Below are 26,494 nucleotides of genomic sequence, written 5' to 3'. Positions count from 1 at the left end.
ACCCAGCCTGGAACAGTTCACACACATTCCATTCTTGAAGCCTGTACCAACCACATAGAAGGTTTCTGCTTCCAAATAAGATCAGATAATTAAAAACAGACTATCCACCCATCTGGCATTTTATACTTTGCAAAGTACTTACATATATACATCTTGGTTAAAGATAAGTTAATCTCTGTCAAAATCCTGTAGCTGACAGTAATAATTGCATCTATCTAAGCATTTACGACAGGCTAAGGTGCCTGTTAAGTATTGTACACAGAATACCTCATCCAATCCATGTACTATGAGACAGAAACTACCATCATCCCCATTTTACTGCTGGAAAACTGAGTCTTAAAATGTTTACATAATTCACTTGAGGTCACACAGCTAGTAAGACGTACAGCCCGGAATGAACCTTGGCAATCTGATTTCAGCTTCCATACTCAGCGGTTATACTTCCGGGGCAGGGAGAGCTGGAGCTGGGACAGGTGCTTTCCGGCTCCTCCCTACAAGATCCATTATGAATGCTCGTGAAGACTGAACCACAAAGATGTACAGTTTAATTATGTTTCAAATAAATAAGTAAGTATAAATAACCTAAATGCCCAACAATCCTGTAACAAACAAGATGTGAAACATTCACATTAAAAACTGTTTATAAGGGGCACCTGGGTGGCTCAGTCGGTTAAGCGTCAGACTCTTGATTTCAGCTCAGATCATGATCTCACGGTTCGATTCATGAGTTCAAGTCCCACATTGGGCTCTGTGGCGACAGCACAGAGCCTGCTCGGGATTTCTCTCCCCTCTCTCTCTCCCCTCCCCAGCTCATGCAATCTCAAAAATAAATAAATAAATGGTTAAAAACTGTTTATAAAAGTTTAATAGGATTAAATACATAAATTCTGGAATGGGAAATAGAAAGATGCAGAAAAATTTTAATTACAAAAAGTTTTCATCACGATGTAGGATTGAAAAAAAAAAATCAGGATCCGAAACGTGAGTCAGCACTGCATGCTCACGACTATGTTTCAGAACAAACAAGATGAGAAACAGGAAATCCCTGACACTGGCTGATGGGTCTTCTTTTTACACTGGACGGCCACCACATTCAACGTTCTATAATGCACGCGTCCCACTGAAACAAGAATGGATATCCCAAACTTCTGTTTTTATCGAAGCAGTCTGAGCGCTGAAGCGTTACCTTCGGTCAAAGGGAAGATCTCACTCATCTTCTGGCGAGCCATCCTCACTTTGGTGAGCTCGCCCTCCAGCCGGAGCAGCCGGATCAGGTCCACGTGGCAGTTGTAGTCATAGACGTTGATAGAGAGCTAAAAGGAGAACACCACGAGGGGAAATTTAATATGCCATCATCAAAATAGCTTAGCATTTTTTCCACCGCCAGTTACGATGCACGTGTCTGTTACAAACAAAATAAATGTGCTACCTGGGAGAGCCAAGGAGACAGCAAGGCAACATTTACCCCCAGGAAGAGGAAGAAAATCAACAAACGGGGCTTTCTACAGCTCTCCCAATCTGTTACAGTCTCTATCAGACAGCAGTTGGGTTCTCTCTGAAATACAGGAACATTCTGATGAAACAAATAAATAAATACCAAGTGTGACCTTAAGCAACTTATTAATTCTTCTAAGCCTCCAGTTTTTCACCTGTAACCTGGGGATCCCGCTATGGTCTAGTCCATAAAGTTCTTGCTTTTTTTTTTTTAAATATTTTTATTTATTTCTAGGAGAGAGAGAGACAGCGTGAGTAGGGGAGGGTCGGAGAGAGAGGGAGACACAGACTCTGAAACAGGCTCCAGGCTCTGAGCTGGCAGTCAGCACAGAGCCCGACGCGGGGCTCGAACCCACGAACCGCGAGATCATGACCTAAGCGAAAGTCAGATGCTTAACCGACTAAGCCACCCAGGCGCCCCAGTTCTTGCTTTTTTTAAGTAATCTCTACGCCCACCATGGGGCTCGAACTCACAACCCCAAGATCAAGAGTCACAGGCTCCACCGACTGAACCAGCCAGGTGCCCCTCTTGCAAGGATTTTAAAAGGTGCTTAATAACATGCTTTAGCACATGCCACGTATGTAGGAAGAGCTCTTTCTTCTACTAAACAAGAACACCAAAAATGAAAATCTCTACTGCGAGGAACAAGAATGGCACCACCTGTTGGAGGGGACTGATGGGTACAGAGACTTATTTTTATATTTGAAACTTTTCAAAATAAAAGTTAAAACAAATCAAAATTGCTGAAACAGCTATCAGACATCTGAGACAACAGAAAACTAAAAGAATGTGTCACTAGCAGACTTATTCTTAAAGCTAACAAAGGGAAATGATTAATCTTGGAGCGCTAGGAAGGAAGAAAGAACAGAAAGTGCAGAAATACGCCCAAGTAACATGGCTGGTCCTTCTCAAGTGTTTTCTAAATAGGATGTGATAACGGAAATAAAAACTTCAAGACCATCTGATACCCAAAACAATGATATTTAAAAGTAGGGTAAGGTAAAAGGGACTTAAATGGAAATATTTTCACATTTCACTCATTGGTAGGACAAATACCATGTAGGTTAAATACACTATCATACCCAAGGCAACCACTAAGAAACCATACAAAGCGATACACTAAAAATCAATACAAATAAATCAAGATGGAATCCTAAAAGATGTTTAAGTAACTCACAGGAAGGCAAGAATAGAGATACAGAAAATGGAGGAAACAAACAGAATAACGTCAGGCAATAGACCTAACATCAATACCTATCTTAATGGTCTCAATATACGTATTAATAGGCAAAGAACGCAGAGCAGATAAGAACACAACAAATTCAAGGACATAGGCAGGCTGGACGTAAAAGGATGGAAAAAGATGTACCATGTAAACATTAGTCCAAAAAAAGCAGAAGTGGCTATATTAATACCACATAGAGCAGACTTGAGAGAAAATTACCAAGGATAAGAAGGGACATTACAGGGGCACCTGGCTGGCTCAGTCAGTTGAGCATATGACTCTTGATGTGGGCTCAGGTCATGATCCCAAGGTTGCAAGTTAGTGCGTTAGCTTAGTGCAGAACCTGTTTAAGATCCTTCTCCCCCTCTGCCCATCTCGCCAGATCCATGCATGCTTATCAACCCACCAGGAAGATAAAACAAACAACAGACCCTTCAAAACAGATTAAGTAAGACTGAGCTAAGAGACACGTCCACAATTATAATGGTGACTTCAACATCCTCCACTTTAGCAACTAAAAGTAGTACTGGACACCAAGAACACAGAACTCAGCACCACTAACCAACATGATCCAGTTAACATATATAGAACACTCCATCCAAGAGCACAGAATATAACTCTTTTTCCCCCCTCAAGGGCCCATGGAACATTCACTGAGACTAAATCATGGGCCATAAGACAAACCTCAACAATTTTTTTGGAGGAGAGCTCTTTCGTTTTGTCATTTTAGTGAGCCTCCCAGCTCTTGTTAGTTTTAAAGACCTGTTATGCTCTCTGTAGCTATGAGTGCTGCTGTATCCAAGAAGACTCTTTGTCCAGGGCCTATCCTTTCAGAGAGTGTTTTTTGAATGGTATGTCGGTCTCTCTTGTTGGGACCTTGGTTATTTTATTTTCCTATTCGTAGTGATATTTGGGACTCTCCACCTTGTGTACTCTGGCTTGTTTCTTGAGGCAGCCGTTCGAAGGCTTTCTCAGTGGATTCTGCGTCCTTTTTCTACCAATCTCTCAGGTTTCGTAAGGTTTCCAACGGCTTCAGATCTTTTCCGTGTGATGTATGGGCGCGAGTGCAAGTACGGAGCTCCTTACTTCTCTGCCATCTTGACCCTCCCCCATAGCTCAACAATATTTTTAAAACCTGAAATCATATAGAGTATGTTTTCTGATCATAATAGAATAAAATTAAAAATCAGTAAAAACAGGGAAATCTTTAGACATTTGGAAACTAAGTGATACACGTCTAAATAATCCACGGATCAAAGAGGAAGTATCAAGGAAAATTTAAAAATACACAGGACTGAATTAAAATGAAAATACAGTAAATTAAAATAAGGATAAGGTCAATGCAGTGTGGAGAGGAAAACCCAAGAGAACTAAAATCAATGTATAAAAAGAATTATACACCCTGACTAAACAATTTGTTCCAGGTATGCAAGGCTAGTTCAATCTCTGAAAATCAATCACTATAATCCACAAAATCAACAGGCTAAACAAAACTTATGATATCCACTGGCACAGAAAATGCACCTGACAAAATCCAACAACCATTCACAATAAAAACTCTCAGCAAGTTGGCCCTCATCAAAATTTAAACTTTTTGCTCTAAAAAAGACTCCATTAAGAGACTACAAACACAAGCTACAGACTTAAAAAAATATATGTACAAACCACCTAGGTAATAAAGGACTCGTATCTAAAAGATAGAACTCTAGGGGCCCCTGGTTGGCTCAGTTGGTTAAGACTCTTGACTTCCGCTCAGGTCATCATCTCACGGTTCCTGAGTTCAAGGCCCACATCAGGCTCAGTGCTGACACGGCAAAGCCTGCTTGGGAATTCTGTATCTCAAAACAAGTAAATAAACCTAAAAAAAACAAAAACAAAAACGATGTAACTCTAAATTCGACAGTAAAGGGGTGCCTTTGTGGCTCTGTCTGTTGAGCATCTGACTCCTAATTTTGGTTCAGGTAACAATCTCATAGTTCATGAGTTCAAGCCCCACATCAGGATCCTGCTGACGATTCTTTCTCTCTCTTCTGTCTCTGGCCCCTCCCCACTCACGTGTGTGCTCTCTCTCTCAAATAAATAAACTTAAAAAAATAAATTCAACAGTATAAAACAAACAATCCAATTAGAAAATGGGCAAAAGACATGAACTGACATGTATATCCAAAGAGGATACACAGATAGCAAATAAGTGCACATGAATAGGCGCCCAGATCATTAGCTGTCAGGGAAATGCAAAGTAAAATCACAATGAAATATTATACACCTAACTGAAAAGACTAAAATAAAAAATAGTGACAACACCAAATGCTGGAGAAGATGCAAAAAACAAACCAACAAAAAACAAAACAAAACAAAACGGATCACTTATGCATTGCTGCTGGGAATGACAAATGTGAACAGCAGCTCTGGAAACCAGTTGAGTCGTTTCTTACAAAACTCAGCACTTAATTGCCGTGTCACCCAGCAAGCGCACCGTGGGTATTTTTCCAGAGAAACAAAACCCATGTTCACACAAAACTTGTTCCTAACAGCTTTATTCCTATTAGCCAACCCTGGAAACAACCCAGACGTCCTTCGATGGTGAATGGTTAAAGTACCCATGGTGCACCACACCGTGGAATACTATGCAGCCAGAAAAAGGAAGTGAATATACTTCATTCAATATTCAACTCAGATGAATTTTAAGAGAATTATGCTGAATAAGAAAAGTTAATCCAAAAAGATTACATACTACATGATTCCATTTAAATAACACCCCCGAGATGACAATACTATAGAAGCAGGGAACAGATTAGTGGTTGCCAGGGGTCAGGAACTGTAGCAAAAAAAAAAAGGACCCCTGTCGTGACAGAACTGATCTATGTGTCAACTGTGTCGACATCAGGGTGGTCAATACTATAGTCAGTTTTACAGAAGGGTACCTGGTAAAGGGAGAAACTGGTAAAGGGTACACAAGAGCTCTGTATTATTTCTTACAGCTGCACAGAAGTCTGTGAAAATGAAAATGTAACTTTTTAAAAAAGCTTTCTTTTGGGGCGCCTGGGTGGCTTAGTCGGTTAAGCATCCGACTTTCGCTTAGGTCATGATCTTGCGGTTCGTGGGTTCGAGCCCCGCATCAGGCTCTGTGCTGACTGCCAGCTCAGAGCCTGGAGCCTGTTTCAGATTCTGTGTCTCCCTCTCTCTCTGACCCTCTCCTGCTCATGCTCTCTCTCTCTCCTAGAAATAAATAAAAACATTAAAAAAAATAAAAAAGCTTTCTTTTTTTATGGGGTTACCTTAACTCTGTACAAAAACACTAGTGTCAAGACGCCTGGGTGGCTCAGTCGGTTAAGCGTCCAACTTCGGCTCAGGTCATGATCTCACGGTCCGTGGGTTCGAGCCCCGCGTCGGGCTCTGTGCTGACAGCTAGCTCAGAGCCTGGAGCCTGCTTTAGATTCTGTGTCTCCCTCTCTCTCTGACCCTCCCTTACTCATGCTGTCTGTCCCTCTCAGAAATAAATAAAAACATTTAAAAATAAAAAATTTTAAAAAAAGAAATAAATAAAACATTAAATTTTTTTAAAACACGAGTTTCTTCTCTTCCAACACCTACCGCAGCATTTCAGCGATAAATATTTCCCTCTCCTTCATTCAACTAACACTCAGACAATATGCTCCGTAATGTAGATATGAGCTGACACACTAAAATACACATGGGAGAACTTGTCTCACCATGTCTCAGCACCAATGAGTTAGACCGTGGAACTGACATAGGACTGACAAACGGACCAAGGGAACAAAGAGAACGCCTAGAGTCAGACCCACACAGACAGAAAACCTGTGACAAAGTGGTACTCGATGCATCCATTAAAATGAATTCATGACCCAGAGCCATGACCCCAGTTTGAAAAACACTGACTCAAGAGAATTTCTTAAACATGCTGGATAAGAGCATGTTTCATCAGTAACAATGTTCCCTGTGGCTTGTTGGTACGAGGACAAAAAAAGAAAAGAAAAAACTGTAAGCAATCCAAATGCCAAAAGAACTGATAAATTGTGGGACACTCGCCCAATGTTGATGCTAAATCCACAGGAGCCAAAATGAATTAACTGCAGCTGCAACACAGATGAATCTTAGGAACCCCAATGCTGAGTGGAAAGCAGTCCCGGAAGGTTGCATACGGCATGGTATATTTTTTAGAAGTTCAAAAATGAACAAAATTGGACAACAGATTACTTAGGGATGCATCTGTAGGGGATAAAACTACATGTTTTAAGGGGGAAGGAAGCCCAGCAGATTCAAGAAAGTAGTGACCCGGGTTGCAGGAGGAGCGGCAGGGCAACGGAACAGGGCAAAGGCCAGCGGTACCTGCAACAGCACCGAAGCTCTACCTCTCAGGCCACGGGTGGGGTAAGCTGGATTCACTTGCCACACTTCACAACTTACAGATGTGAACTGCCGTGCATGTATCAGGTCACTCGCGAAAGGACAATAAAGGCTCAATAACAGGGAAGACTGCGACCTGTAACTTTTTTTAAGTCTTAAGACTTTTGGCAACGTTCTCCTGCCCGTGACATATAAAATGTAACAAGGAGAGCCCATCCCAAGATTACATGAAGGGCTGAGGAAGGACTGGACTAGGTCAGGCCACGAGCGGCCTAAGCGCCCCTGGATCCCCTCATTTGGACCAGGAAGGAGCCAGAGTGACCCTCCGCTTCGCACACAGGCTGTCGTGACACAATGATGCATCACAAAGGACGCTCAAGGGTGCACTCAAGTAACACTAACTGAAGACGTGAAGTTTGTGCACGGTGTACTTTCCTTGTTAAAGAAGGGGCAAAAGCGCTCCCTGTCACCCGCTGCGCTCAACTCACCTGGGTCTGAGAGTGGTTTGGGAGCATGAAGAGGGGTGGGACAGTCCTTGTTAGTCATCGTGAGTAATGTCTGTCTAGACACGCGCCCCTTACCTGAATATCACGTGGAGGCCAGAAGAAAAAGGAATAGAAGTCAGTGAAGTGGAGAAACTGCCTCTAAGATGGTCTTTGGTCCAAATTTTTGACTTTTAGGCCCAAATAATGAAGATTCTATACACGAAGAGGGGTTCCAGAAGTGTGTGCACGAAACGCATACGGAGATGCATTTAAGAGACATTTCCACAGAGGTCACTCAGCACTGACGAGGGAGCACATATACTGGTCTATTCTGGTCCCAGAGCACCACTGACGACAAAGGATGCTTTCAAGAAAGAGGCGGCTCAGCCAATGCAGAAAATGACGTGTTGGTTTCCTGGCTCCCTCTACAAGCACAACCTGGACCCGGAAAAGGGCTGGAGGAATGACCGAAGGCCTAGTCCAAAACACACAACCACTGCAACCACGGGGAGGGCAAGGAAAGAACGGAGCAGCCCTCGGCACAGCACCTACTGTGCATCAAATGGGCCGCGAGCTTTCTAAGCGGCAGGCCACTTAAGCTCCACCACAGCTCAGAGAGGGGGGCACCCTGTCTTAAACCTCCCCCTCCCCACCCCCACCCAGGGCCACCGCAGGACCAGAGAGCTGGAATAACTTATAAGGCACCACTTTTAGTTTCAGGACACAAACACAGATAACGGGAAATCTTTGCTTTTGTTACACGAACAGACATGACTAACTTGAAGCTTTTACAAAACACACTCAGGGATGAGAACTGGAATTCGCAAATCTGACAAGGTTGAGTTTTTCACAGGCCTGTCTAGAAGCTCTTCATCATTACACTGCATGTGAGAGCAGTGGCAGCAGGAACTAGAAGCTATGGGATGAGGATGAGGTGGGAGGAAGGTTTGGAAAAATGGGAAAAATCAATCCCTCGACCCTGCAGAGAGCAAGATAAAGCTAGAGGCTCTTCAATTCACATCACTTGCCAGAGCCCAGCCTCTGTGGTCCCCTTCTGTGCTCCATCCCGCCCTCTGTGGCCTGAGGCAGGGCAGCAGAGAGAGGGCACCAGCAGCCAGGAGATCTCTGCTCTGACTCCTCCGCCTCTCTAGCTAGATGCTTCCCCGCCTCAAGGACTTCATCTGCTTCCAAGCCTGTCTTTCTGCTAAAACCGATAATCCTATTATCTCACAGAAGAGGAAGATCCTCACAGAAGAGTAAGATCCGAGTGAGCTAATGGCTCAGTGAAAAGCCGGAGGCTAGAAGTCAGAAGGACAGACTTCCATCAGGACAGGGATATAGTCAGCCTGGCATTTTCTGAATGAGCAAGAGACTGAACGCACACCAGAATGCTTATTTATAAAAAGCAGAACACGTAACCATTTGCCTACACCAACTCGTTCCCTTGACGTTCAGGTGTGATGATGAATGGAACAAGGGATACCAATGCACATATTTTTGTTTTGCAACAAAAATATCACTGCCAGAGAGGCCATCGTAAGGAATCCCACAGCCAGCACGGTTTAAGTGATTAACGTCGGTTAACAACTTTGTACCACCAAGTCATTTCACGCAGATGCGGCAACTGGCCCGCAGACAACCCGGGCAAGTTCAAATCCCCTTCGGAGTGACTTCGAGCAAATCATTTCGCTATTCATCGAGCCTGTTTACTCGTCACTAAAACGAGAACGTGTTTGATTTCTGTCTGCCTTCCAATTCTACTCCACCTTCTCCTCCCTGTTCTGTGCCCTACCGTGGGTCCCGTGGGTCCATCCATGGGGTCTCCGGCCCTCTTGCTTCCAGCAGGCTCTGCCAGCCAAAGGCACCAGCAGATGTTTGGAGAGAGGAAGAGAGGTCACAATATTCCTTCTCCCACCCCGATTCCTGTTGGAAAACTAGGTAGCTCGCCCTGACTAAAGGGCTCTCATGGACTGTCAGGTGCCCTCTCCACCTTACTGGTCCCAGTTTCCCCGCCTCATCTCTTCAAACCTAATGGTCCCGCTGTTAAGGAAACCCGAGGTACTGAACCTTCACTCCTGGTTTCTCAGCTCATACGTCTATGAACACATCAGTTCCTTTACTGTCCTTTTCTCAAATTATCTTAATTCGAGTGCGCCACCTATTTCTGCCTGGGACCCTGGATCACACAAGAGTTACAAATTAGAGATCCCGTTAACATTAGGTGCCAGGCACTGGGCCTTTAATTACTGTCAGGACAACTACATGATGCAGGAATTGATTGTTCCTCCCAATTTGCAGGTGAGAAAGCACAGGCTCAGACAAGAAATCTGCCTAGGCACACATAAGCTTGGAAGAGTTACAACTGGGGCCTCAGCCCCCAGATGCTGAAATCTCTACCTTCCCATTTCCATTACCACAGCCTAAGTCGTCACTTTGTCTATCATACTGTAGTTCATCATTATGGCCAACCCTACGGGGAGGGNTTGTTCCTCCCAATTTGCAGGTGAGAAAGCACAGGCTCAGACAAGAAATCTGCCTAGGCACACATAAGCTTGGAAGAGTTACAACTGGGGCCTCAGCCCCCAGATGCTGAAATCTCTACCTTCCCATTTCCATTACCACAGCCTAAGTCGTCACTTTGTCTATCACTTTGTTCATCATTATGGCCAACCCTACGGGGAGGGAAAAAAAAAAGCGAAAGCAACTCTCTTATGAATAACGTTTTATTGCTAATGCAGACCATGGTTTAACGCTGTGGTTCAGACTAGGAGCTCTAGAGTCGTTTCAAAGTTCAAGGCCTGGCCGCCACTTGCAGAAGTGTAATCTGCTGCAAGAGAATTCCCTCCACGAGGGGCCTCAACCTCCGCCCGGTAAAACGGGGAATACACTACTTCCTTGACTGGGTCGCTGCGAGGGTTCAAGGGGATGACACTCGCAAAGCACCTGCACGCAGTAAGCGCCCAAACGACGCGAGCTGCGGTGATTAACAGCGGGTGTGCGGCCCTGGCAGCTTTACTGCCGCCGGGGACCGGGGAGAAGGGCCGGCGCCTGGGAAGTTGAGGGAAGGAGCCCGCCGCCCAGCCACGGACACACCTGCTCCTCGAGCCGCTCGATCTCCAGCTGGTTCTTCTCCTCCTCCTCGTCGTACTCCCATTCGTACTCCCCGGGGGAGCTCTCCGCGGAGGAAGCCATGGCGTACTCCTCGTCCCCATCGCTCTCGCTCACGCCTTCCTCCTGCTGGTCCCACCCCGGCCCCACGGCCTTGTACGTCGCAGCGGCCACGGCCCGCGATAACACCTTCCTCCTCGTCCTAGCCGCCTTAGCCTCATCTTCCTCGCCCTCCGCAGTGGGCCCGGCCTTGGGCTCGGCCTCCGCTTCCGAAGCCGAGGTTGCGGCCGCCGTCGCCATCTTGCGCTTCCAGTNGCTCTCGGGCCACCGAAGGGGACACTTGAGAGCCTCGGCTAACCGGAAAGTCTCGGAATTTTGTATTTCTTTTGAGACAGGAGACAGCCTGGCCTTGGGCAGATAAGAATAAGTGGCTCCTTGTTAAAAACAACAGGGCAGAAAGTACAGGACCGTCTGAGACACCCACTTCCTGTGACAATCCGCCGGGGACCGGATCCTGGTTCAGCAGCTGCACGGTTACTCCCCCTCAAAAGGTCCCGCCACTGTAACCCATAGAAGCCCTCTCCCTCCCCTCCCCCGTGCGCCCTAGTGGTCTCCTCCTGAAGGAGCCCCTCCCGGGTAGCGGGCGTCTCTTTGTTTCATTCTCCCCCTAATAAACCGGGTGCCTGTGCTGCTCTTAACTTTTTTGGTTCCATTCTTCAGAACACAATCCGGGTTTTAAAAAGCGGTCACAGCTTTGGAGACTCCTCGGAGATCTCCACGCCTCTCGAACCGTAAGTAAGGAGCAGCCGGCACCCTATTTTCCTCTCCTACACGAACTCTCAAACAATGGGCACCTGGCAGCCAGTTAAGAGTTAAGAGCGAATCGGGCGCTGCCATCCTCCAGGCCACGGGTGACAGGTTCCCTGGGTCTCCTCCCAGCTGCGCGCCAACGGAGTTGGGAGCGTGGATGCGGCGGGGACCCAGGTGCCCGATGCATGGGACTTAGGGGAGGCCTGGCTGGTGACCAGAAAGAATCCCGTGCCTCTCTCATCCCTCCCTCGCCGACACCGTCCATCCTTCAGGGACCCCTGGGCCCGGCCGGAGTGGGACTCCGGCACCAGCCCCCCTGCGTCTGTGTGGCTACGTGCCGATTACACCGTCACACGCTTCACCTTCTCTACTAGTCCTTTCCCCAGCGCTCACACGGAATGGCTGTTCTTCAGAGCCTGGAAGGAGGATACGGAAACTAAAAGGAGCAACCCGCCTTGGCCCAGTGGTACCCTAACCCTCGCCTGGTTGGACCGACTCCACCTTAATGCCAGTGACGTTTTCCCCACCTGCTTCGAAAATTCAACTTGCACCCCACATACGGGTCTATTCATAGGCATTCTCCCCACATCTCAGTGTAACCTCACATCCCAAGTTACTACACCCCTGCGGAGAAGACCTGGAACCCTTCCCAACGAAAAGTGACAAATAGCACCTGTTCCTCAGCGTTTCCTCCGAGCCCAAGATCCCCCAAAGCCCTCGACCTCCTTTTGCATCTCAGGCAACTCCTGTGCAGGCAGAAGGTCTACCATCTCTTGTAATTCAGCAAATTTTTTTTCCAATGTTTTTTATTTATTTCAGAGAGCGCGAGTGAGCAAGCAGGGGAGGGTCAGAGAGAGGGAGACACAGAATCTGAAGACAGGCTTCAGGCTCTGAGCTGGCTGTCAGCACAGAGCCTGATGCGGGGCTCAAACCCACGAACCGTGAGATCAGACCTGAGCCGAAGTCAGACACTTAACCAACTGAGCCACCCAGGCGCCCCTATAATTCAGCAAATTTAAGTCCCACCATCGGGGTACTCCTCTCTTCCCAGTAATCCTTCCTCAGAACATATCCCTCTAGCTCCCTTGCGTCCACCATAAGGGAGAGACCCAACTTAGACGCCCCGCCCCCCTAATTTGGAGCAGATTGTCAGGGACCTCCACTTCAACAAGTAGACCCCAAACCCTCCTTACTTCCCGCTTACACCTAAACCTCCAGGTGGAAGACGGTTTATTCTGCGGAACCAGGGCGTACGTCGCCCGGCTGCCCTATGGAGAGGGCGATGCTCCCTCTCTTTCACAGCTCCTGCAGCTGAGTATGCCCCTGGCCCCAGCAGCATGCGTGTGTTCTCAGTGGTCCTTGATGAGGGTCCGAAGGGTGGCCATTGCTCCCCTTCTGGTCCCTTTGTTCACTGGATTGTGGGGAGCATCTGGAACAACCCTAGGAGACACCTCTGTACACCTCTCAGCACAGCTGGCCAAGGCATAGAGGGAGACTAACGAGGAGACACAAACACACAACAGATGAACTCCTTGGTGGGAGTCCTACCTCAAAACCGATGGCCCCATGGGGGCGCCTGGGTGGCCTAGTCACTCCGCAATCCGACTTCAGCTCAGGTCATGATCTCACAGTTCATGGGTTTGAGCCCCACATTGGGCTCTGTGCTGACAGCTCAGAGCCTGGAGCCTGCTTCAGATGCTGTGTCTCCCTCTCTCTCCCCATCCCTCGCTCATGCTTGCTCTCTCTCTCTCAAAAATGAATAAACATTTGAAAAAAAATGTTTTAATAAAATGCTGACGGGCCCGAGACTTGCTAACCTCAGGTGCAGGAGGATCCTGTGCTTTCCTTAAGGAAGAACACTGCGTCTACATCAATAACACAGGACATCTTGATTCGTCCAACAGTTTGGTCACCTGGATAGAGGATCTTTCCAATCGGTGGAGCTCCCTAAGGGCTCAACTGTTGTGCTGACTCCGGCCACAAATGGCCCCCTTATTAACCCTTTCCTTAATGCTCCTCTTTGGACCTTGTATTCTCAACGCACCCACCTGGTTTGTTTCTTCTCCCCTAGAGTCCTTATACCTCCAAACAGTCTGTCAATGCACCCAGGAATGGAAGTGCCATCAGACTTTCACTGGGGGCCATGAGACAGACCCCACAGGCAGGGACTCTAGCTGCCACTCATCTCCATGCCCCATCTCAGCATGAAGAAGTCAGAGAGGTCATCACCCGCGTACCTCAAGGGCAGTTGGAGTCACCTCCTCTGAGGGGGGACTGTGACAGGAGACAGATGACCTTGGGCAGATAGGAATAAATGGCTCCTTGATAACATCAATAGGGCAGAAAGCACCTGAGCTTACAAAAACACCCACTTCCTGGAACAATCCAGCGGGGACCATATCTTGGTTCATTAGCTGAACAGTTACTTCCCCTCAAAAGGTCCTGCTGCTGTAATTCCTATAAGCCCTCCTTCTCCCACGATTTAGTGGCCTCTGCAAGGAGCCCCTTCCAGGTCACAGGAGTCCCTTTGTTTCATTCTCACCCTAATAAACTTGGTGCCTGTGCTGCTCTTAATCCTGTTGGTCGCTTCCATTCTTCATCTCCATCAGAACACAATCACGGGTTTTAAAAAGCGGTTATACATTTACATACGTGTAAAATTCCTCATAGAGGAAAAACTCCCTAACACAGCTCGTGTTCGTCATGGAGTAATGATTGAAGGAAGGGTTTGGTGCCATCTTGAGAAGGACAAAACATCTAGGAATGAATGCCTCTAGCCGGACCTGTGCTTTGTTTCAGTCTCTGCGGCAACTGGGCCTCAAACGTAGAGAAAACAAGTTTTTAGGGGAAGGATCGATTGCACCATTTAGGAGACAAACCCATTTCCCAAATGGGAGATTCCTCCTTTTATGTAATAACTGGTGCCTCGTAGGTGTTAAATACACGTGTGAGTTTTCTGGTTTTATAAGATCATATTCTGCAAACCAAGATTAATAAATTACATTACTAAGCACTTCTCTAGAAACTTCATTTCCAAGCATTGTCATATAAATTATGTCAGTTTGCTACTTTATGAAAAGAGAAATTGATGCAGACATAAATATATCTGTGCTTTTTAAAAAATCAGGGCATGGCGTGTTCGCTTCCTCAAGCTCATTTTGCTGTGCCTGAATCGCGAATCCCCAGAGACCACCAAGGAGCCGACACCAATGCAAATACAAAAGGGCCTTTATTACAAGCTCGAGCAGGGGCTCACCTGTCAACCAGCACAGTGGCAGCAGGGTGAGACCCCGAACAACAGCAAGCAGGGTTTTTATGGGTTAAGGGACAGGGGTGTTACAGCGCACACATTGTACGTATAGCATCATCACATAAGTACCAATCATAATTGTACAGCACCCATGGTAACGGTTTTGACCATTCAGTATCTGTGAGGTGTCCGCTACTTCCCAATCATGAAGTAACCCAATCATGACCTTTGAGAATCCTCTGAAAATGACCAATTATGAGGTGAGTTCAAAGGGCCCATGTGGGGCTTAGGCAAGCGGTGAATGATCGGCTAGTTTGTACAAACTAGTTATCCATAGTCCCCAGTCCCTGACTCAGACCACAGGAATGTAACCATCTTTTGATTGGCTGATCTGAGGGTGGTCTGTGGGTGGCTTCAGCCTTGAGCAATCTGAGGCTTTTCCTGGACCTGGGGCTGCGTGCAGCCCGAGGTTGCTCTTAATGGAGGCCTTAATTTCAAAGCGGCGTTACTTAGGCTCCTCAATTTTTGTATAGGAAAACATCGGTGTTTATTTGTTGCCTTTCTCCCTCACTAGCAAGGTTAATTATGTAAGCAAGTAATATGTTTTTTTCTTTCCCTTGAATCCCCAAAGTCTAGTACAGTGACTTGCCACATGGTAGGTACTCAACACCTATCTGCTCGATGAATGAATTGTCCTTGAATGAGTACAAAAGCCAGGATCAAGGTGTAAAGAGATGATGTCATTTTCCTAGGGTCACACAGCCAGGAAGGAGCGGAATCAGGGTTGTCCGAGTTTCCCAAATTAGTCTCTCTGGGCAACCTTGGACGAGTTACTAAACCTCTCTGACCTTCAACTCCCTAAGCTGAAAAATGGGGTTAAGAGAAGCAGACCGGTTGATCCACTGCGCAGCACTCCGGCGGCAGCCTTTGTGAACGCTGGGCAGCGTTGTGATTCTTGGGTCCCGCAGGGCAGCTTCAGGAGCCCCTCAGAGCCGCAACCCCACGGGAAGAACAATCCCTCCACCTTCAAACCTTTCGCTTCGCGTCCCGCCCACCCCCGGAGGGGCGTGGTCAAGGCGGGGCCAAACGGGGACATGCGCACAGAAGGAAGGACGCAAGCGCGAAGTCGCGGTGACGTAAAAGGGTGCGCGCTCCCAGCGGAGAGCCGACTCGCGGGCACGCCCCTCCTCTCAGTCTCGCGCTCGGCCTGCGCAGGCGCAAGCCCGCAAGATGGCGGCGGCTGGAGCGGGCCGTCTGAGGCGGGCAGCGTCCGCCCTGCTGCTCCGAAGCCCGCGCTTGCCCGCCCGGGAATTGTCGGCTCCGGCCCGGCTGTATCACAAGAAGGTAGGGGCGGACGAGGGGATGCGCTGGGCCCGCACCGGCCAGGGGGCGGGAGGACGAGGACCGCCGAGGAGACTCGGGTCTGTCGGCGCCCGGCGGAGGCCCGGCCTGGAGAGGAGCGGTTGCCGGGCTGTGCGCGGCCCTGGGAGCCCCCACTGCAGCCGGGTAGGGGCCGTTCCCCTCGCGCGGCTCTGCCTGGACGAGCTTTCGTTTGCCGCACGGTGACTGCCTGCGCCTGAAATAAAACCCCCCGCTGCCCGCGGGCCCCGCCGCTGGCTGCGCTTTCGTGCATCCCAGCCTTAAAACCCAACCGCCCAGTTCCGAGGGCTCTGTTACGATCTGCCAGCCTGACTTCAGGGATGGACACACACCCTGGCGCGGGCTCCGGCTCCAGCCAGGCTGTCGCCCTGGCCAGGTGACCTTGGGCAAGTCACTGCTCTGCGCCGAGCCTGTTTTCCCCTTTTGTAAAATAAGGTCTTAGCATTCATCTACACAAGCTTGTGCTTGTGGAGTCCCCGGCATGGGGTCCAACTCATGGAGCTCATTTGTGGTGCAGTTACTGCTGTGGGACCCCCTAGCCTTCGAGTGGGGTCAGACTCGATGTTTTAATTTTTGTCTTCTTTTTTGGCGGGCGGAAAGGATCGGAGCTGAGGGAGCAGGGATAGGCGCGTAGTTTGTAGCCCTTGCCTTCTGAGGGCGTGGAGTCTCCTAGACAGGAAACTCTCCCGCTCGGGAAAGGATTACCTGAAGAACGCGGTACATCAGCATGGGGCAAAAAGGACAGGTTTAGGTACTATTTTGTAGGTCCTTAGGCCTGGAGTCAAAGTCCGTGGTCGGGTAAGTGGGGAAAGAAAACTGGGAAGATCGAGAGATTTAGGATGAACTGGTAACAAGCCCCAAGGTTATATTAAAGCCTTCTGTGTGCCAGTTTGAATAGATCCCACTCGGTTCTGGCTTCAGCGCTTTGGCCTTGGCCTTCGCTCCTCCCCCACCCAGGGGTGGGTTTTGTTGACAGTACAGGCTCCACCAACGCGGGCTAGCCGCCTTTCTACCACGAGGGTGCGCTGCTCCGCCAGCGTGATTTCAGGGCCTTGAGGTACAGTTAGAACTGTTGTCATTTGATCACTCACCAATGCATTCCACAGCCTTGTTTCTTCTGGAACATTCTCCATGAGGCTTCTGGACGGTCCTTCAATTGCCGGGCCATACTTAATTTTAGAATTGTTAATAGTAATCATTGCCCTTTGAAGATGGATTTTATTTGGAAATAACAAATGCTATTTGATTCCAAAGACTGGTGATCAAAAACCCTGTGGAATTATGACATGATTTTGCTGATTTTTCTCCAGCGCCTCAACTCTCTGAAGGTAGTTGGAGAAGAGCTACAAAAAGACAGGGTTATAAGTCTCACGGACATAAGTGTAGGCCTTCCGGCCCCAGTGAAGTTTGGTGTTTAGTGAGTGACTGTCAGGTTCAGCTTGCTGACCTCAAGGAGCTTACCATCAGATTGGGGGCGGGGGCAGTAACAAGAAAGAGTGATCATGTATTCTCTTAACCTTCCCATTTCAGGTTGTTGATCATTATGAAAATCCTAGGAACGTGGGGTCTCTTGACAAGACCGCAAAGAATGTTGGGACTGGATTGGTGGGAGCGCCGGCCTGCGGTGATGTGATGAAATTACAGGTACCACTGGTTTTCATCTTTAATGGTAATGATAGTTCACAAACCATTTGCAGGTACAGCATTTCATTTGGGCTCCATCTGGATTCCTGTGACATGATGGGATGGGCTGATGTCACCAATCATTAGAGTAGGAAATGAATCTTAGTTCTGCCTCCTAGTACACGACGCCGACTCTTTCTGACAGTAAGCTGGTCTCCCCTTTCTACTCACTGTCTCGGCTTAAGTTCCAGCTGCAGCTTGGTAGACAGTTTTGTGAATTTTACCGATCAAAGGAAAACCACAGCTGTTGAGTTAGCGAAAACCAGTGAGACAGGAAATGCCGTAGATCAGCCCTCTCCTAAGTGGGAGACAGCACAAAGGCAGTGACTGGCACTCTGGGTAAACTGTAGCTCTGTCCACATCTTCATCTTGGGGAGTGAGTAGGCTGCTTGCCAGAGGTCTTCAGGCCTGTATTGGAAAACAGAAACGAGGCAGGAAGGAACCACTAGATGTCATTTGATGCCAAACTAAAAAAGCATTAACCAGAGAACTTTATTGCAGACTCTCCCAGTGTTTAAAAATGCAGGTTGATCTAGAGCCAGGAGCAGCAGAACGTCATAGCTAAAAAGCAAGCTAGGGTTACAAAACAAAAACAAACAAAAAACAGGAGGGAGGAGGGGGGCTTATCTTTACCAGGTAGGCACGTATAATTCCGATAGTTGTTCCTGTGCTTAAACTTTTCACCACTGAGCCCTTTGCAACAAAGCAAATTTAGTAATTAATGCCAGAACTTAAAGGTGTGGAAATGGAGACCAATGCCCTTGGGGAGAGCCCCAGTGAACCCCCATAAACCAGGTTCTACAGGGCAGCACCAGGAATCCCTGCTTAACTCCTATCTCTCTTTTTTAGATTCAAGTAGATGAACAGGGGAAGATTGTGGATGCCAGGTTTAAAACGTTTGGCTGTGGTTCTGCCATTGCCTCCAGCTCACTAGCCACCGAATGGGTCAAAGGGAAGACGGTAAGGTTGCCTGCAAACTGCGAGAATCACATCACATTCCCGACAAACCTCTCTCTCGATTAAGGGAAGGGTCTTGTGGGGGGCGGGGAGTCGCTGTGATTTTTTTCAAAATATTCTAATTTTTAAAATTTCTCCTACTTGGGTTTTGATTAAATTCTTCATGTTGAAAATTATGCATAATTTTATTAAGGTATATTTTATTGGGAGAGAGGTTGATAATTTTTATTTGTTCAGGGGTTTTGATGGTTTAGTTTTGTTTCTAATTACGTAGAAAAAAGATCTTCACCTCCCCCACTAACAGAAAGAACAACAAAGAAATCTGAGGCTTTTCTCCAAAGTTGCTGATTATAATTTCCTAGGAGTTTAAGGGTGGGAGAGGTTATATTGTGGTTTGTGTCCTTGTTTATTTCCTTCCATCTTGTTTCAGGAAGGGTTGTGGGTGGCTTGTAAGGATTCATGAAATAACAAACTAGCCTGTGCTAACAGAGGGATTAAAGAATCAAAAACAGCGAAGATGGAGGCAAAGTGAAGAAATAAATCCAAACAGTGATCCCGGTGGCTGGTCCGTGGGTCCTCGGAGGGTGGGAAGGAGAGAGGCTCGAACATCTTTTCCATCCTTTTCTCTGCTCTTTCCCAGCAGCTGCAGAGGTGGAAGGTCCCAACCCCAGTGAAGAGCTGGAGTTCCTAAAATCCAGTCATTAAAACCTCTCAGAAAAGCCAGAACGCAGGGCTTATCTTTGTAGCCCCAAGGGATGGAGTTCAGGGAGCTGAGTCACGGAGGGGTGTGCTTGGGGAGCAGGCAGCTCTGCGGCAGTGTGGAGTGCCAGGCTGCATGCCACCTGCTTCCTGGAGCCCAAGGCCTTCTGGCCAGCAGCTCCTCTGGCAAGCACACACCAAACCTGTTCTGTCAGGAGGTGGCTCTGAAGTGACTGGTTAAGAACTATCCTCAGGGAAACAGGAAATGAGACAAGGCACCTGTGCTCCCAGGATCTGGCCTTTGAGTTGCGATCAGAAAGTGGAGGACCTTAAGGGCCTCCCATCTGAGTTCCTAGGAACAGAATGTGAAGCATAATCGTTGAAGACAGCAGAACTGGGAAGCTGGGGGCCAGATGGGGAAACCTGGCATTCCTTAAGGCAGCAGGGCTCCATTCCACGTAGGCCTGCCTCACATGGCCTTGGGCACTCGACCAAACCTAGGCATCCTTTGCAGTCTGTTTCAAGGAGGCAGATCTTCTTTTAGGCAGAGGATGAGCCTAAAGAGAGCGCTCACCCCCACACCTGTCTGTGCCACTGGCCTATCTGCCATCTCTCCGACCGCTCTGGTGGAAGGGGTTTTCTTTGAACATTTGGTATAAGGACTTCAGTAAAGCCGATATTCACAAAACCACAATAGGAAATCCCTCCCTTTAAAAAAAAAAAAAAAAAGACTCGTGTCACCGGCCTCCAGCAGACCCCTGAGGGATTTCTCACTGGCTGGCTTGTGGAAGTGTCTGTGTCAGCCTTGCTGACCCCGGCCAAGCACTGGGGTGTGCTTACTCCAGCCTCGAGAGCACCAGCTGCAGCTCTGACGCACAAGCAGGGGGCCTTTGGGGCTGTTAAAGGGAAATCACTCCCCACCACCCTGTCCTGAGGGCCTCTTTGACCTTCCTTTTTTTATTGCCTACTCTGTAAGCTGGAGCCTCGCTAACGCTGTTGGCCTTTCGCATGCCTCTCAGGTGGAGGAGGCCCTGACCATCAAGAACACAGACATCGCCAAGGAGCTCTGCCTGCCCCCCGTGAAACTGCACTGCTCCAGTAAGTCTCTGTTCCCAAATACCAGCAGGCGGGGACACTTGGAAGTTTGTGATGGTACCAGCTGGCATTTGTGCCAGGGTAATGGCGAGCCCATGTTCATCACAGAGTCCGTCTCGACGACCTGCAGCAGGTCAAAGCCCCGTGTGTCATGGCCGCATCCCCAGAAGAGTCTTCCAGGAGGTGGTGTGCCCTGGGCGTCGTGCTGAGCACAGCTAGTCTGCTAGTCCACTGCAGGTCATTACGTCTCCCTCTCACGGACCAGGGAGGTGGGGCTCAAGTCAAAGCGCCCCAGTCACACGGCTTCTAGCTGGGAAGGCCAGGACGTACGCCCCGATCTTTATATCAGAATGTGTGCTGTTCCCACCCCGTTGGAGTCAAGTTCAGACAGTAAAGGTGAAAAGTCAGCTTCTGCCCTGATCCCGTCTGTCGTGTGTATGTTGTCGCGTCCTTCCCAGGTGCTGTTCCTGTCAGGGCCACATCTGTGTACGGGACGACCAAGTCCACGTGTGCAGTAGCCCCCTCTCCGCTGTCCTAAGAGAAAGCCCAGAGGCCTTAACACCTCTACTTGGCTTTCCGTTCAGTCTCTGTCTTCAATCTAAAGCTCTTTCCATCCTCTCTCAACCTTCTATGGGAAGGAGAGAATGAGAAATAGCAGCCCTCACTTACTGATGGAGGTTTACTGACCAAATTAGTTAAAAGTCAGCAGGGAGCCAGGCCTCTTGCCAGGGTAAGCCTCACTGGAGACCCGAGGGCTGGGACGTGCAGTCCTCAGGAAGTCTGCTGAGACTGCAGCTCCTTCCACCTGAGCTGCCCTTTCAAGGACCTGGGAATAAAGGCCACAGGTTGCAAGCATTTTCACACGCGTCACAAAATCCCCGGCCTCCTCCTTCGGCCTCCTCGGGTCCCACAGCCTCTAGTTGCCATTCTGCCGCTGGCCGCTTGCTGCTGTCATCCCAAAACTCTTCCTTTCTCTTCCCCCCTGTAGCCTCACTTGTCATTCTGACTCCAGAGTAGAAGTGTTCACACCTGGGGTCCCTAGAGAGTAACGTGGCAGATGCCACCTATTGGCAGGACCTAAGTTCCGCCAGCTGGCTCAGCCACCGTCCACCACCCTTGTTCCTGACTACCACGCGGGCACGAGACCACGTTTTGTGTCCCTCCGATGCCTAAGTCCTCTTGCTATCCCAGCAAGAAAACAGTGTCTTCTAGAAGAGAGGTCATTCCAGCAGGCCGAAGGACTCGCCTAGAATCCCCGGTGTTTAAACCCCAGTCTGTCTCCAAAGCCACCAGACAGGAGCAGCCCGGCTCGGGGAACGGCTGGTCGGCTCTCCAGGCTTGCTCGTCCCCCGGCATCCTGGCCGGCCCTTCCCCACACCACGGCCCTCCCGCTCTTAAAGATGTGCTTCCTAAGCCTCTCTCTGTTGAGCCTACAAACTTAGCTTGTCTTTCCTTGTGCTGCTTCCAGTGCTGGCTGAAGACGCAATCAAGGCCGCCCTGGCTGATTACAAACTGAAACAAGAACCCAAGAAAGGAGAGGCGGAGAAGAAGTGAGCCCTCAGCAAAGCGTCCACCAGGCCACATACGCTGTTTGCCCACCCACCACGCAGCTGTCATAGATGCTCAGAAGCCCCTCACACTACGGTAAAAGAGCTTGGACACATGCACAGCACTCGCTGGTCACATTGTGGTTATAATGCAAGCAAAATACACACTTTACTCGTTCCAGATCCCGTGCTTTCTTTCAGCCTACTTTTATTGCCTTAACCCGGTTTGTGTATATTTTGAATTGTGCGCATGGCCTCAAAACCGAAATCAGGAATGCAGTCTCCGTGTGGCAGTCCGTGAAGTGCACCGATGCCTCTTCTCACCTGAACCTGCCTGGGGGAGATCACCAGTAGAAGGCCTCGATAGAGCCAATTACTGTACATAAGACAGATTTGCATATATATATATATATAAAATAAAAAATGTAAGACCATGTTTTTCTCTGGTAAGTCTTGTCTCCTGGGGCCCTCGCTCACCCCCAGATCCCGCCCCAAGCCCCCTGGGGCTCCCAGGCCCTGGACCGTGACAACATGTGCACCTCTCTCAATGAAGGCCACAGACAGAGATGGCCAGATGTGTGTCACATTCTGTGGAATGGGGTGAAGGAGAGGACAGGGCCATCTCTGTTCGTGGTTCTTTGCAAAATAATAGATAAATAAACCACATTAAAATAACAATGTAATAAATGAATTCACACAGGTCTTTATAGTAGGGATTCCTCTCTTTGGGAGGAAATGCTGGTAAAGTTTCAGAGAACTGTCCCAGCTGCTTGGAACCTTGACTTTAAAAATGAATTCAGCCACAACTTTGACCCAAGAGATTGATCTGGGTATGTATAGATCACTGATGGAATTCAGATTTCATACTAAAGACTGACACTGTGATTAAAAAAAAAAAAAAAATGGGGGCAGGGGGGAGGGGCCTGGGTGGCTCAGTCGGTTAAGCGTCTNTGGGGGCAGGGGGGTGGTGCCTGGGTGGCTCAGTCGGTTAAGCGTCTGACTTCGGCTCAGGTCATGATCTCACGGTTCATGGGTTCGAGCCCTGCGTCAGGCTCTGGCTGACAGCTATCTCGGAGCTTGGGGCCTCCTTCGGATTCTGTGTCTCCCTCTCTCTCTGACCCTCCCCTGCTCACACTGTCTCTCTCTCTCAAATAAATAAAACATTAAAAACAATTTTTTTTTTAATTAAAAATTTAAAACATTTTTTAAAAAGGGTGCCTGGGTGGCTCAGTCTGTTGGGCATCTGACTCCAGATTTTGGCTCAGGTCATGATATGGTTTGTGGGTTCAAGCCCTCCATCGGGCTCCATGCTGACAGTGCAAGCCTGCCTGGGATTCTCTCTCCCTCTCATTGCCCCTCCCCACTCACACACTTTCTCTCAAAATAAGTAAATAAAAAAAACACCCAATGGATGAGTTGAAAATTGAGATTTCTAGGGCCAGCATTCCACTTTAGATCCCGACAGGTGATTTTTTTGTTTTGTTTTGTTTTCTAATGCTTATTTTTGAGAGAGAGACAAGAGTGCAGCCAGGTGAGGGGCAGAGAGAGAAACAGTCGGAAGCAGGCGCCAGGTTCTGAGTTGTCAGCACAGAGCCCGATGTAAGGCTCGAACCCAAGAACTGTGAGATCATGACCTGAGCCAAGGTCAGACGTTTAGCCAACTGAGCCCCTCAGGTGCCCCTCGGCAGGTGATTCTAATGCCTCTGACCTCTGGCGGTCTGGGTGGTTCTGGGTAGTGGTGGAGGAGCCCAGTCACAGGGAGGGAACTTCCTCTGTCCGTCCTCTGTCATGCCCTGCACAGGTGTGCTTTCTGAGGAGTTCATCTGGACCTGTCTGCACATGTGCATGACCTGAGGTTTTTAAAACACCCATCCCTGGCTCAGGCATGAGTAACTTTCTCCGCAGTGTCCCTCCTGACCCTTGTCTGCCCCCAGAGCTGTGGGTATCATTTTGAGGTGTCCACAGTCCTGCATCAGCCAAAATCCCACTAAAAGGGGTCCAATTTTCTAGCAACAGACGTGATCTTAAAGTAGCAGTGAGCCATCTCAAATCTCCTTCAAACTCTTCAAGAGTTAAAAAAAAAAAAAAGGAAAACAAAAAGTCCTCTGAGCCTTGGAGGAGGGCACACAACTTCAAAGTCCATTCCCTCCACACAGCGGGGCCTTTATAAGAATCTCAAATTAGGGCCACCGGGTAGAGCCATGTCAAAATGTCCCGTGTGGCACATTCTACTGTTTAATTCGCCATCCCTCTAAGCAAAGCTGGTCCCGTTCCCTTCCTTATTATATGTGGCCACACTGCAATTCCACATCGCTTTTCTTTGTAATTAAAAAAAAAAAAAAATTTATGTCCCGGGTAACGTCCCCTGAGACTTGAACCAGAATTCTACACGTCCTGAGCTGCTCCCAAAAAGCCACAGGATCACCAGCACAGCTCAAACCTCAAAATAGGTGTTTGTGCAGCTAAAAGAGAGGAATTTTTTTTTAAACTTACATTCAAGACCCTCCTGGCCCCGGACAAATCTAGTTTTCACCACACGAGGGCACCACATACCCTTCCAGGAGCTTAACGCTAGGTCTTCGCATCTCTAAGGAAACCCTCCACACAGGCCCTTGGCCCTTACGTTTGTCAGTTTGTCATCCGCTGAGTCTCACGACAACCCTCTGAGGTGGACGTCATGTAAACAGACTCAAGCCAAAGGCCCTGCTTCTCCTTCCTGGTCTCCTCCTGGCAGAAGGCACCGAAGATTCCTACAGCACGCCAGACGCTCGCCTGGGCTGGGAGAATTCCCATGAAGACCAACCAACCCAGGATGAGCCCCAATGCATTCAGGTGGCCAACTCGCCACCGAGCACCGGGGCCCTGTGCATCAGAGTCATCCGGGAGCCTGGTTTCACCCCGATGCCCCATCAACTCTGATGTCCTAAAGGTGGAGCCTGGGCACTGGTATTTTTTTTTAAAAGCTCCCCAGGAGTTTCCAACATGCACCCATGGGTGAGAGCCACGGTGCACTTTGTAAATAAATCAGTTGCCCACATTATGTCAGTGGATGCTCACGGTCCTGTGAGTTGTCACCTCCCATCTCCACAAAGAGCTCCTGAGTCCCTCCCTCTCTGGCCCTCAACGTCTGCCTTAGTCCAGGCCATCATCACCTCTCTCCTGGCCTCCCCAGTGGTCTCCTCGCCTCTAGCCTCACTGTTGGGATCGACCTCACACGTGCCTGACTCCGTCACTCCTTCTCTTAAAACCTGTCCATGGCTCCCTGTTGCACTTCCGACAAATTCCACACTTCCTACCACATCGATGGATTTGCCCCAGCCATGCTGAACCTTACTGTTAGGCCTTTCCCTTGCTTCTGGCAGGAAGGCCCTCACCAGGCATTCTCCCTTAACCCCCACTCAGCCTGAGAGCCTCATCTCAGGCATCACCTCTTCTGAGAAGCCTTCCTGGATTGTCCCAGGTTGAGTTAGGTGCCTCTCTCTGCTCCCACAGTCCCCTATACATCTTAATCACATATGTGTCGTCCATGACATTGCAATTTGCTGTTCTCTTGTTTTTCCATATCATTACACAGACGTTTCTTTTTTTTTTTTTTCAATTTTAAATAGGTAACACATTAAAAGAAAAAAATTCAAACAACCTGAAATGTAAGAGTGCTGTATAAGTTTCCTTGCCACCCCTCATTCCCCAGCCTCCTTCCCCAGAGGCAACCTCTGACACTCATTTCTTAGGTGTCCTTCTAGAAATTCTCTAGGCATATCCAAGTACACGTGTGTTTAAAGAAACCACCTTTTCTTTTTCACACAGGTGATACCATACTATACATACTTCTGCCATGTTTATTTTCCTCTTGACCGTATTCCCTATCCATTCCTACAGATCTGCTACATTCTTCACAGCTGCACAGCATTCTATATATGAAGGTCCGTGATTTAGTTTTCTGTTGATGATTAAATAGATTATTTTCATGGCAATGTCTTAATTAGGGGACCCAGCATCTGGTACAGTTCTTAACTTACTAGGGAATTCCCTGAATGCTTATTCAGTGTATGGATGGATGGGTGTCTGGATTGGTGGGTATGGATAGGTGGGCAGATGGATGGATGGATAGATGGATTAGTGGGTGGGTGGATGGATGGATAGATAGATGGGATTAGTGGGCAGGTGGAAGGGAGAGTGGGTGGATTGGTAGGTAGGGGGGATGGATGGATGGATGGATGGATGGATGGATGGATGGATGGATTCATGGGTAGGGGTACAGATAGACGGATGGTTGGTCAATGAATGGGTGGGTAAACAGAAGAGTGGATGGATGGAGGGTGTGTGAGTGGATGGATAAGTGGGTAGATGGATGAATGGATAGATAGATATGTGGGTGGATGGGTGGGTGGG

The 26,494-nt window shown here is 48.5% G+C and overlaps 2 protein-coding genes across 5 annotated transcripts in view; one reads left to right on the top strand and one right to left on the bottom strand.

The window, feature by feature from the left end:
* Positions 1–10,987, bottom strand: part of SART3 (spliceosome associated factor 3, U4/U6 recycling protein) — a 36,905-nt gene extending 25,918 nt beyond the window's left edge. For all 4 annotated transcript variants that reach the window (XM_077765972.1, XM_077765975.1, XM_077765973.1 and 1 more), the window contains exons 1-2: positions 10,667–10,987; positions 1,187–1,313 (exon numbers count right to left, since the gene is read on the bottom strand). In XM_077765972.1, coding sequence (XP_077622098.1) covers positions 1,187–1,313; positions 10,667–10,981 — 442 coding nt within the window. In that variant the 5' untranslated portion in view covers positions 10,982–10,987. The remainder of the gene's footprint in view (positions 1–1,186; positions 1,314–10,666) is intronic.
* Positions 10,988–15,924: 4,937 nt separating this feature from the next.
* ISCU (iron-sulfur cluster assembly enzyme) lies at positions 15,925–22,536 on the top strand. Its single transcript, XM_077765971.1, has 5 exons — positions 15,925–16,085; positions 17,652–17,765; positions 18,654–18,764; positions 20,480–20,558; positions 22,024–22,536. The coding sequence occupies exons 1-5, from the start codon at positions 15,972–15,974 to the stop codon at positions 22,107–22,109; spliced, it is 504 nt and encodes a 167-aa protein (XP_077622097.1). The 5' UTR covers positions 15,925–15,971; the 3' UTR covers positions 22,110–22,536.
* Positions 22,537–26,494: the final 3,958 nt, after the last annotated feature.

Source organism: Crocuta crocuta, unplaced genomic scaffold, assembly GCF_008692635.1.
Source record: "Crocuta crocuta isolate KB4526 unplaced genomic scaffold, BGI_CrCroc_1.0 scaffold339, whole genome shotgun sequence".
Lineage (NCBI taxonomy): Eukaryota > Metazoa > Chordata > Mammalia > Carnivora > Hyaenidae > Crocuta > Crocuta crocuta.
This window is presented reverse-complemented; position numbering and strand designations above follow the sequence as displayed.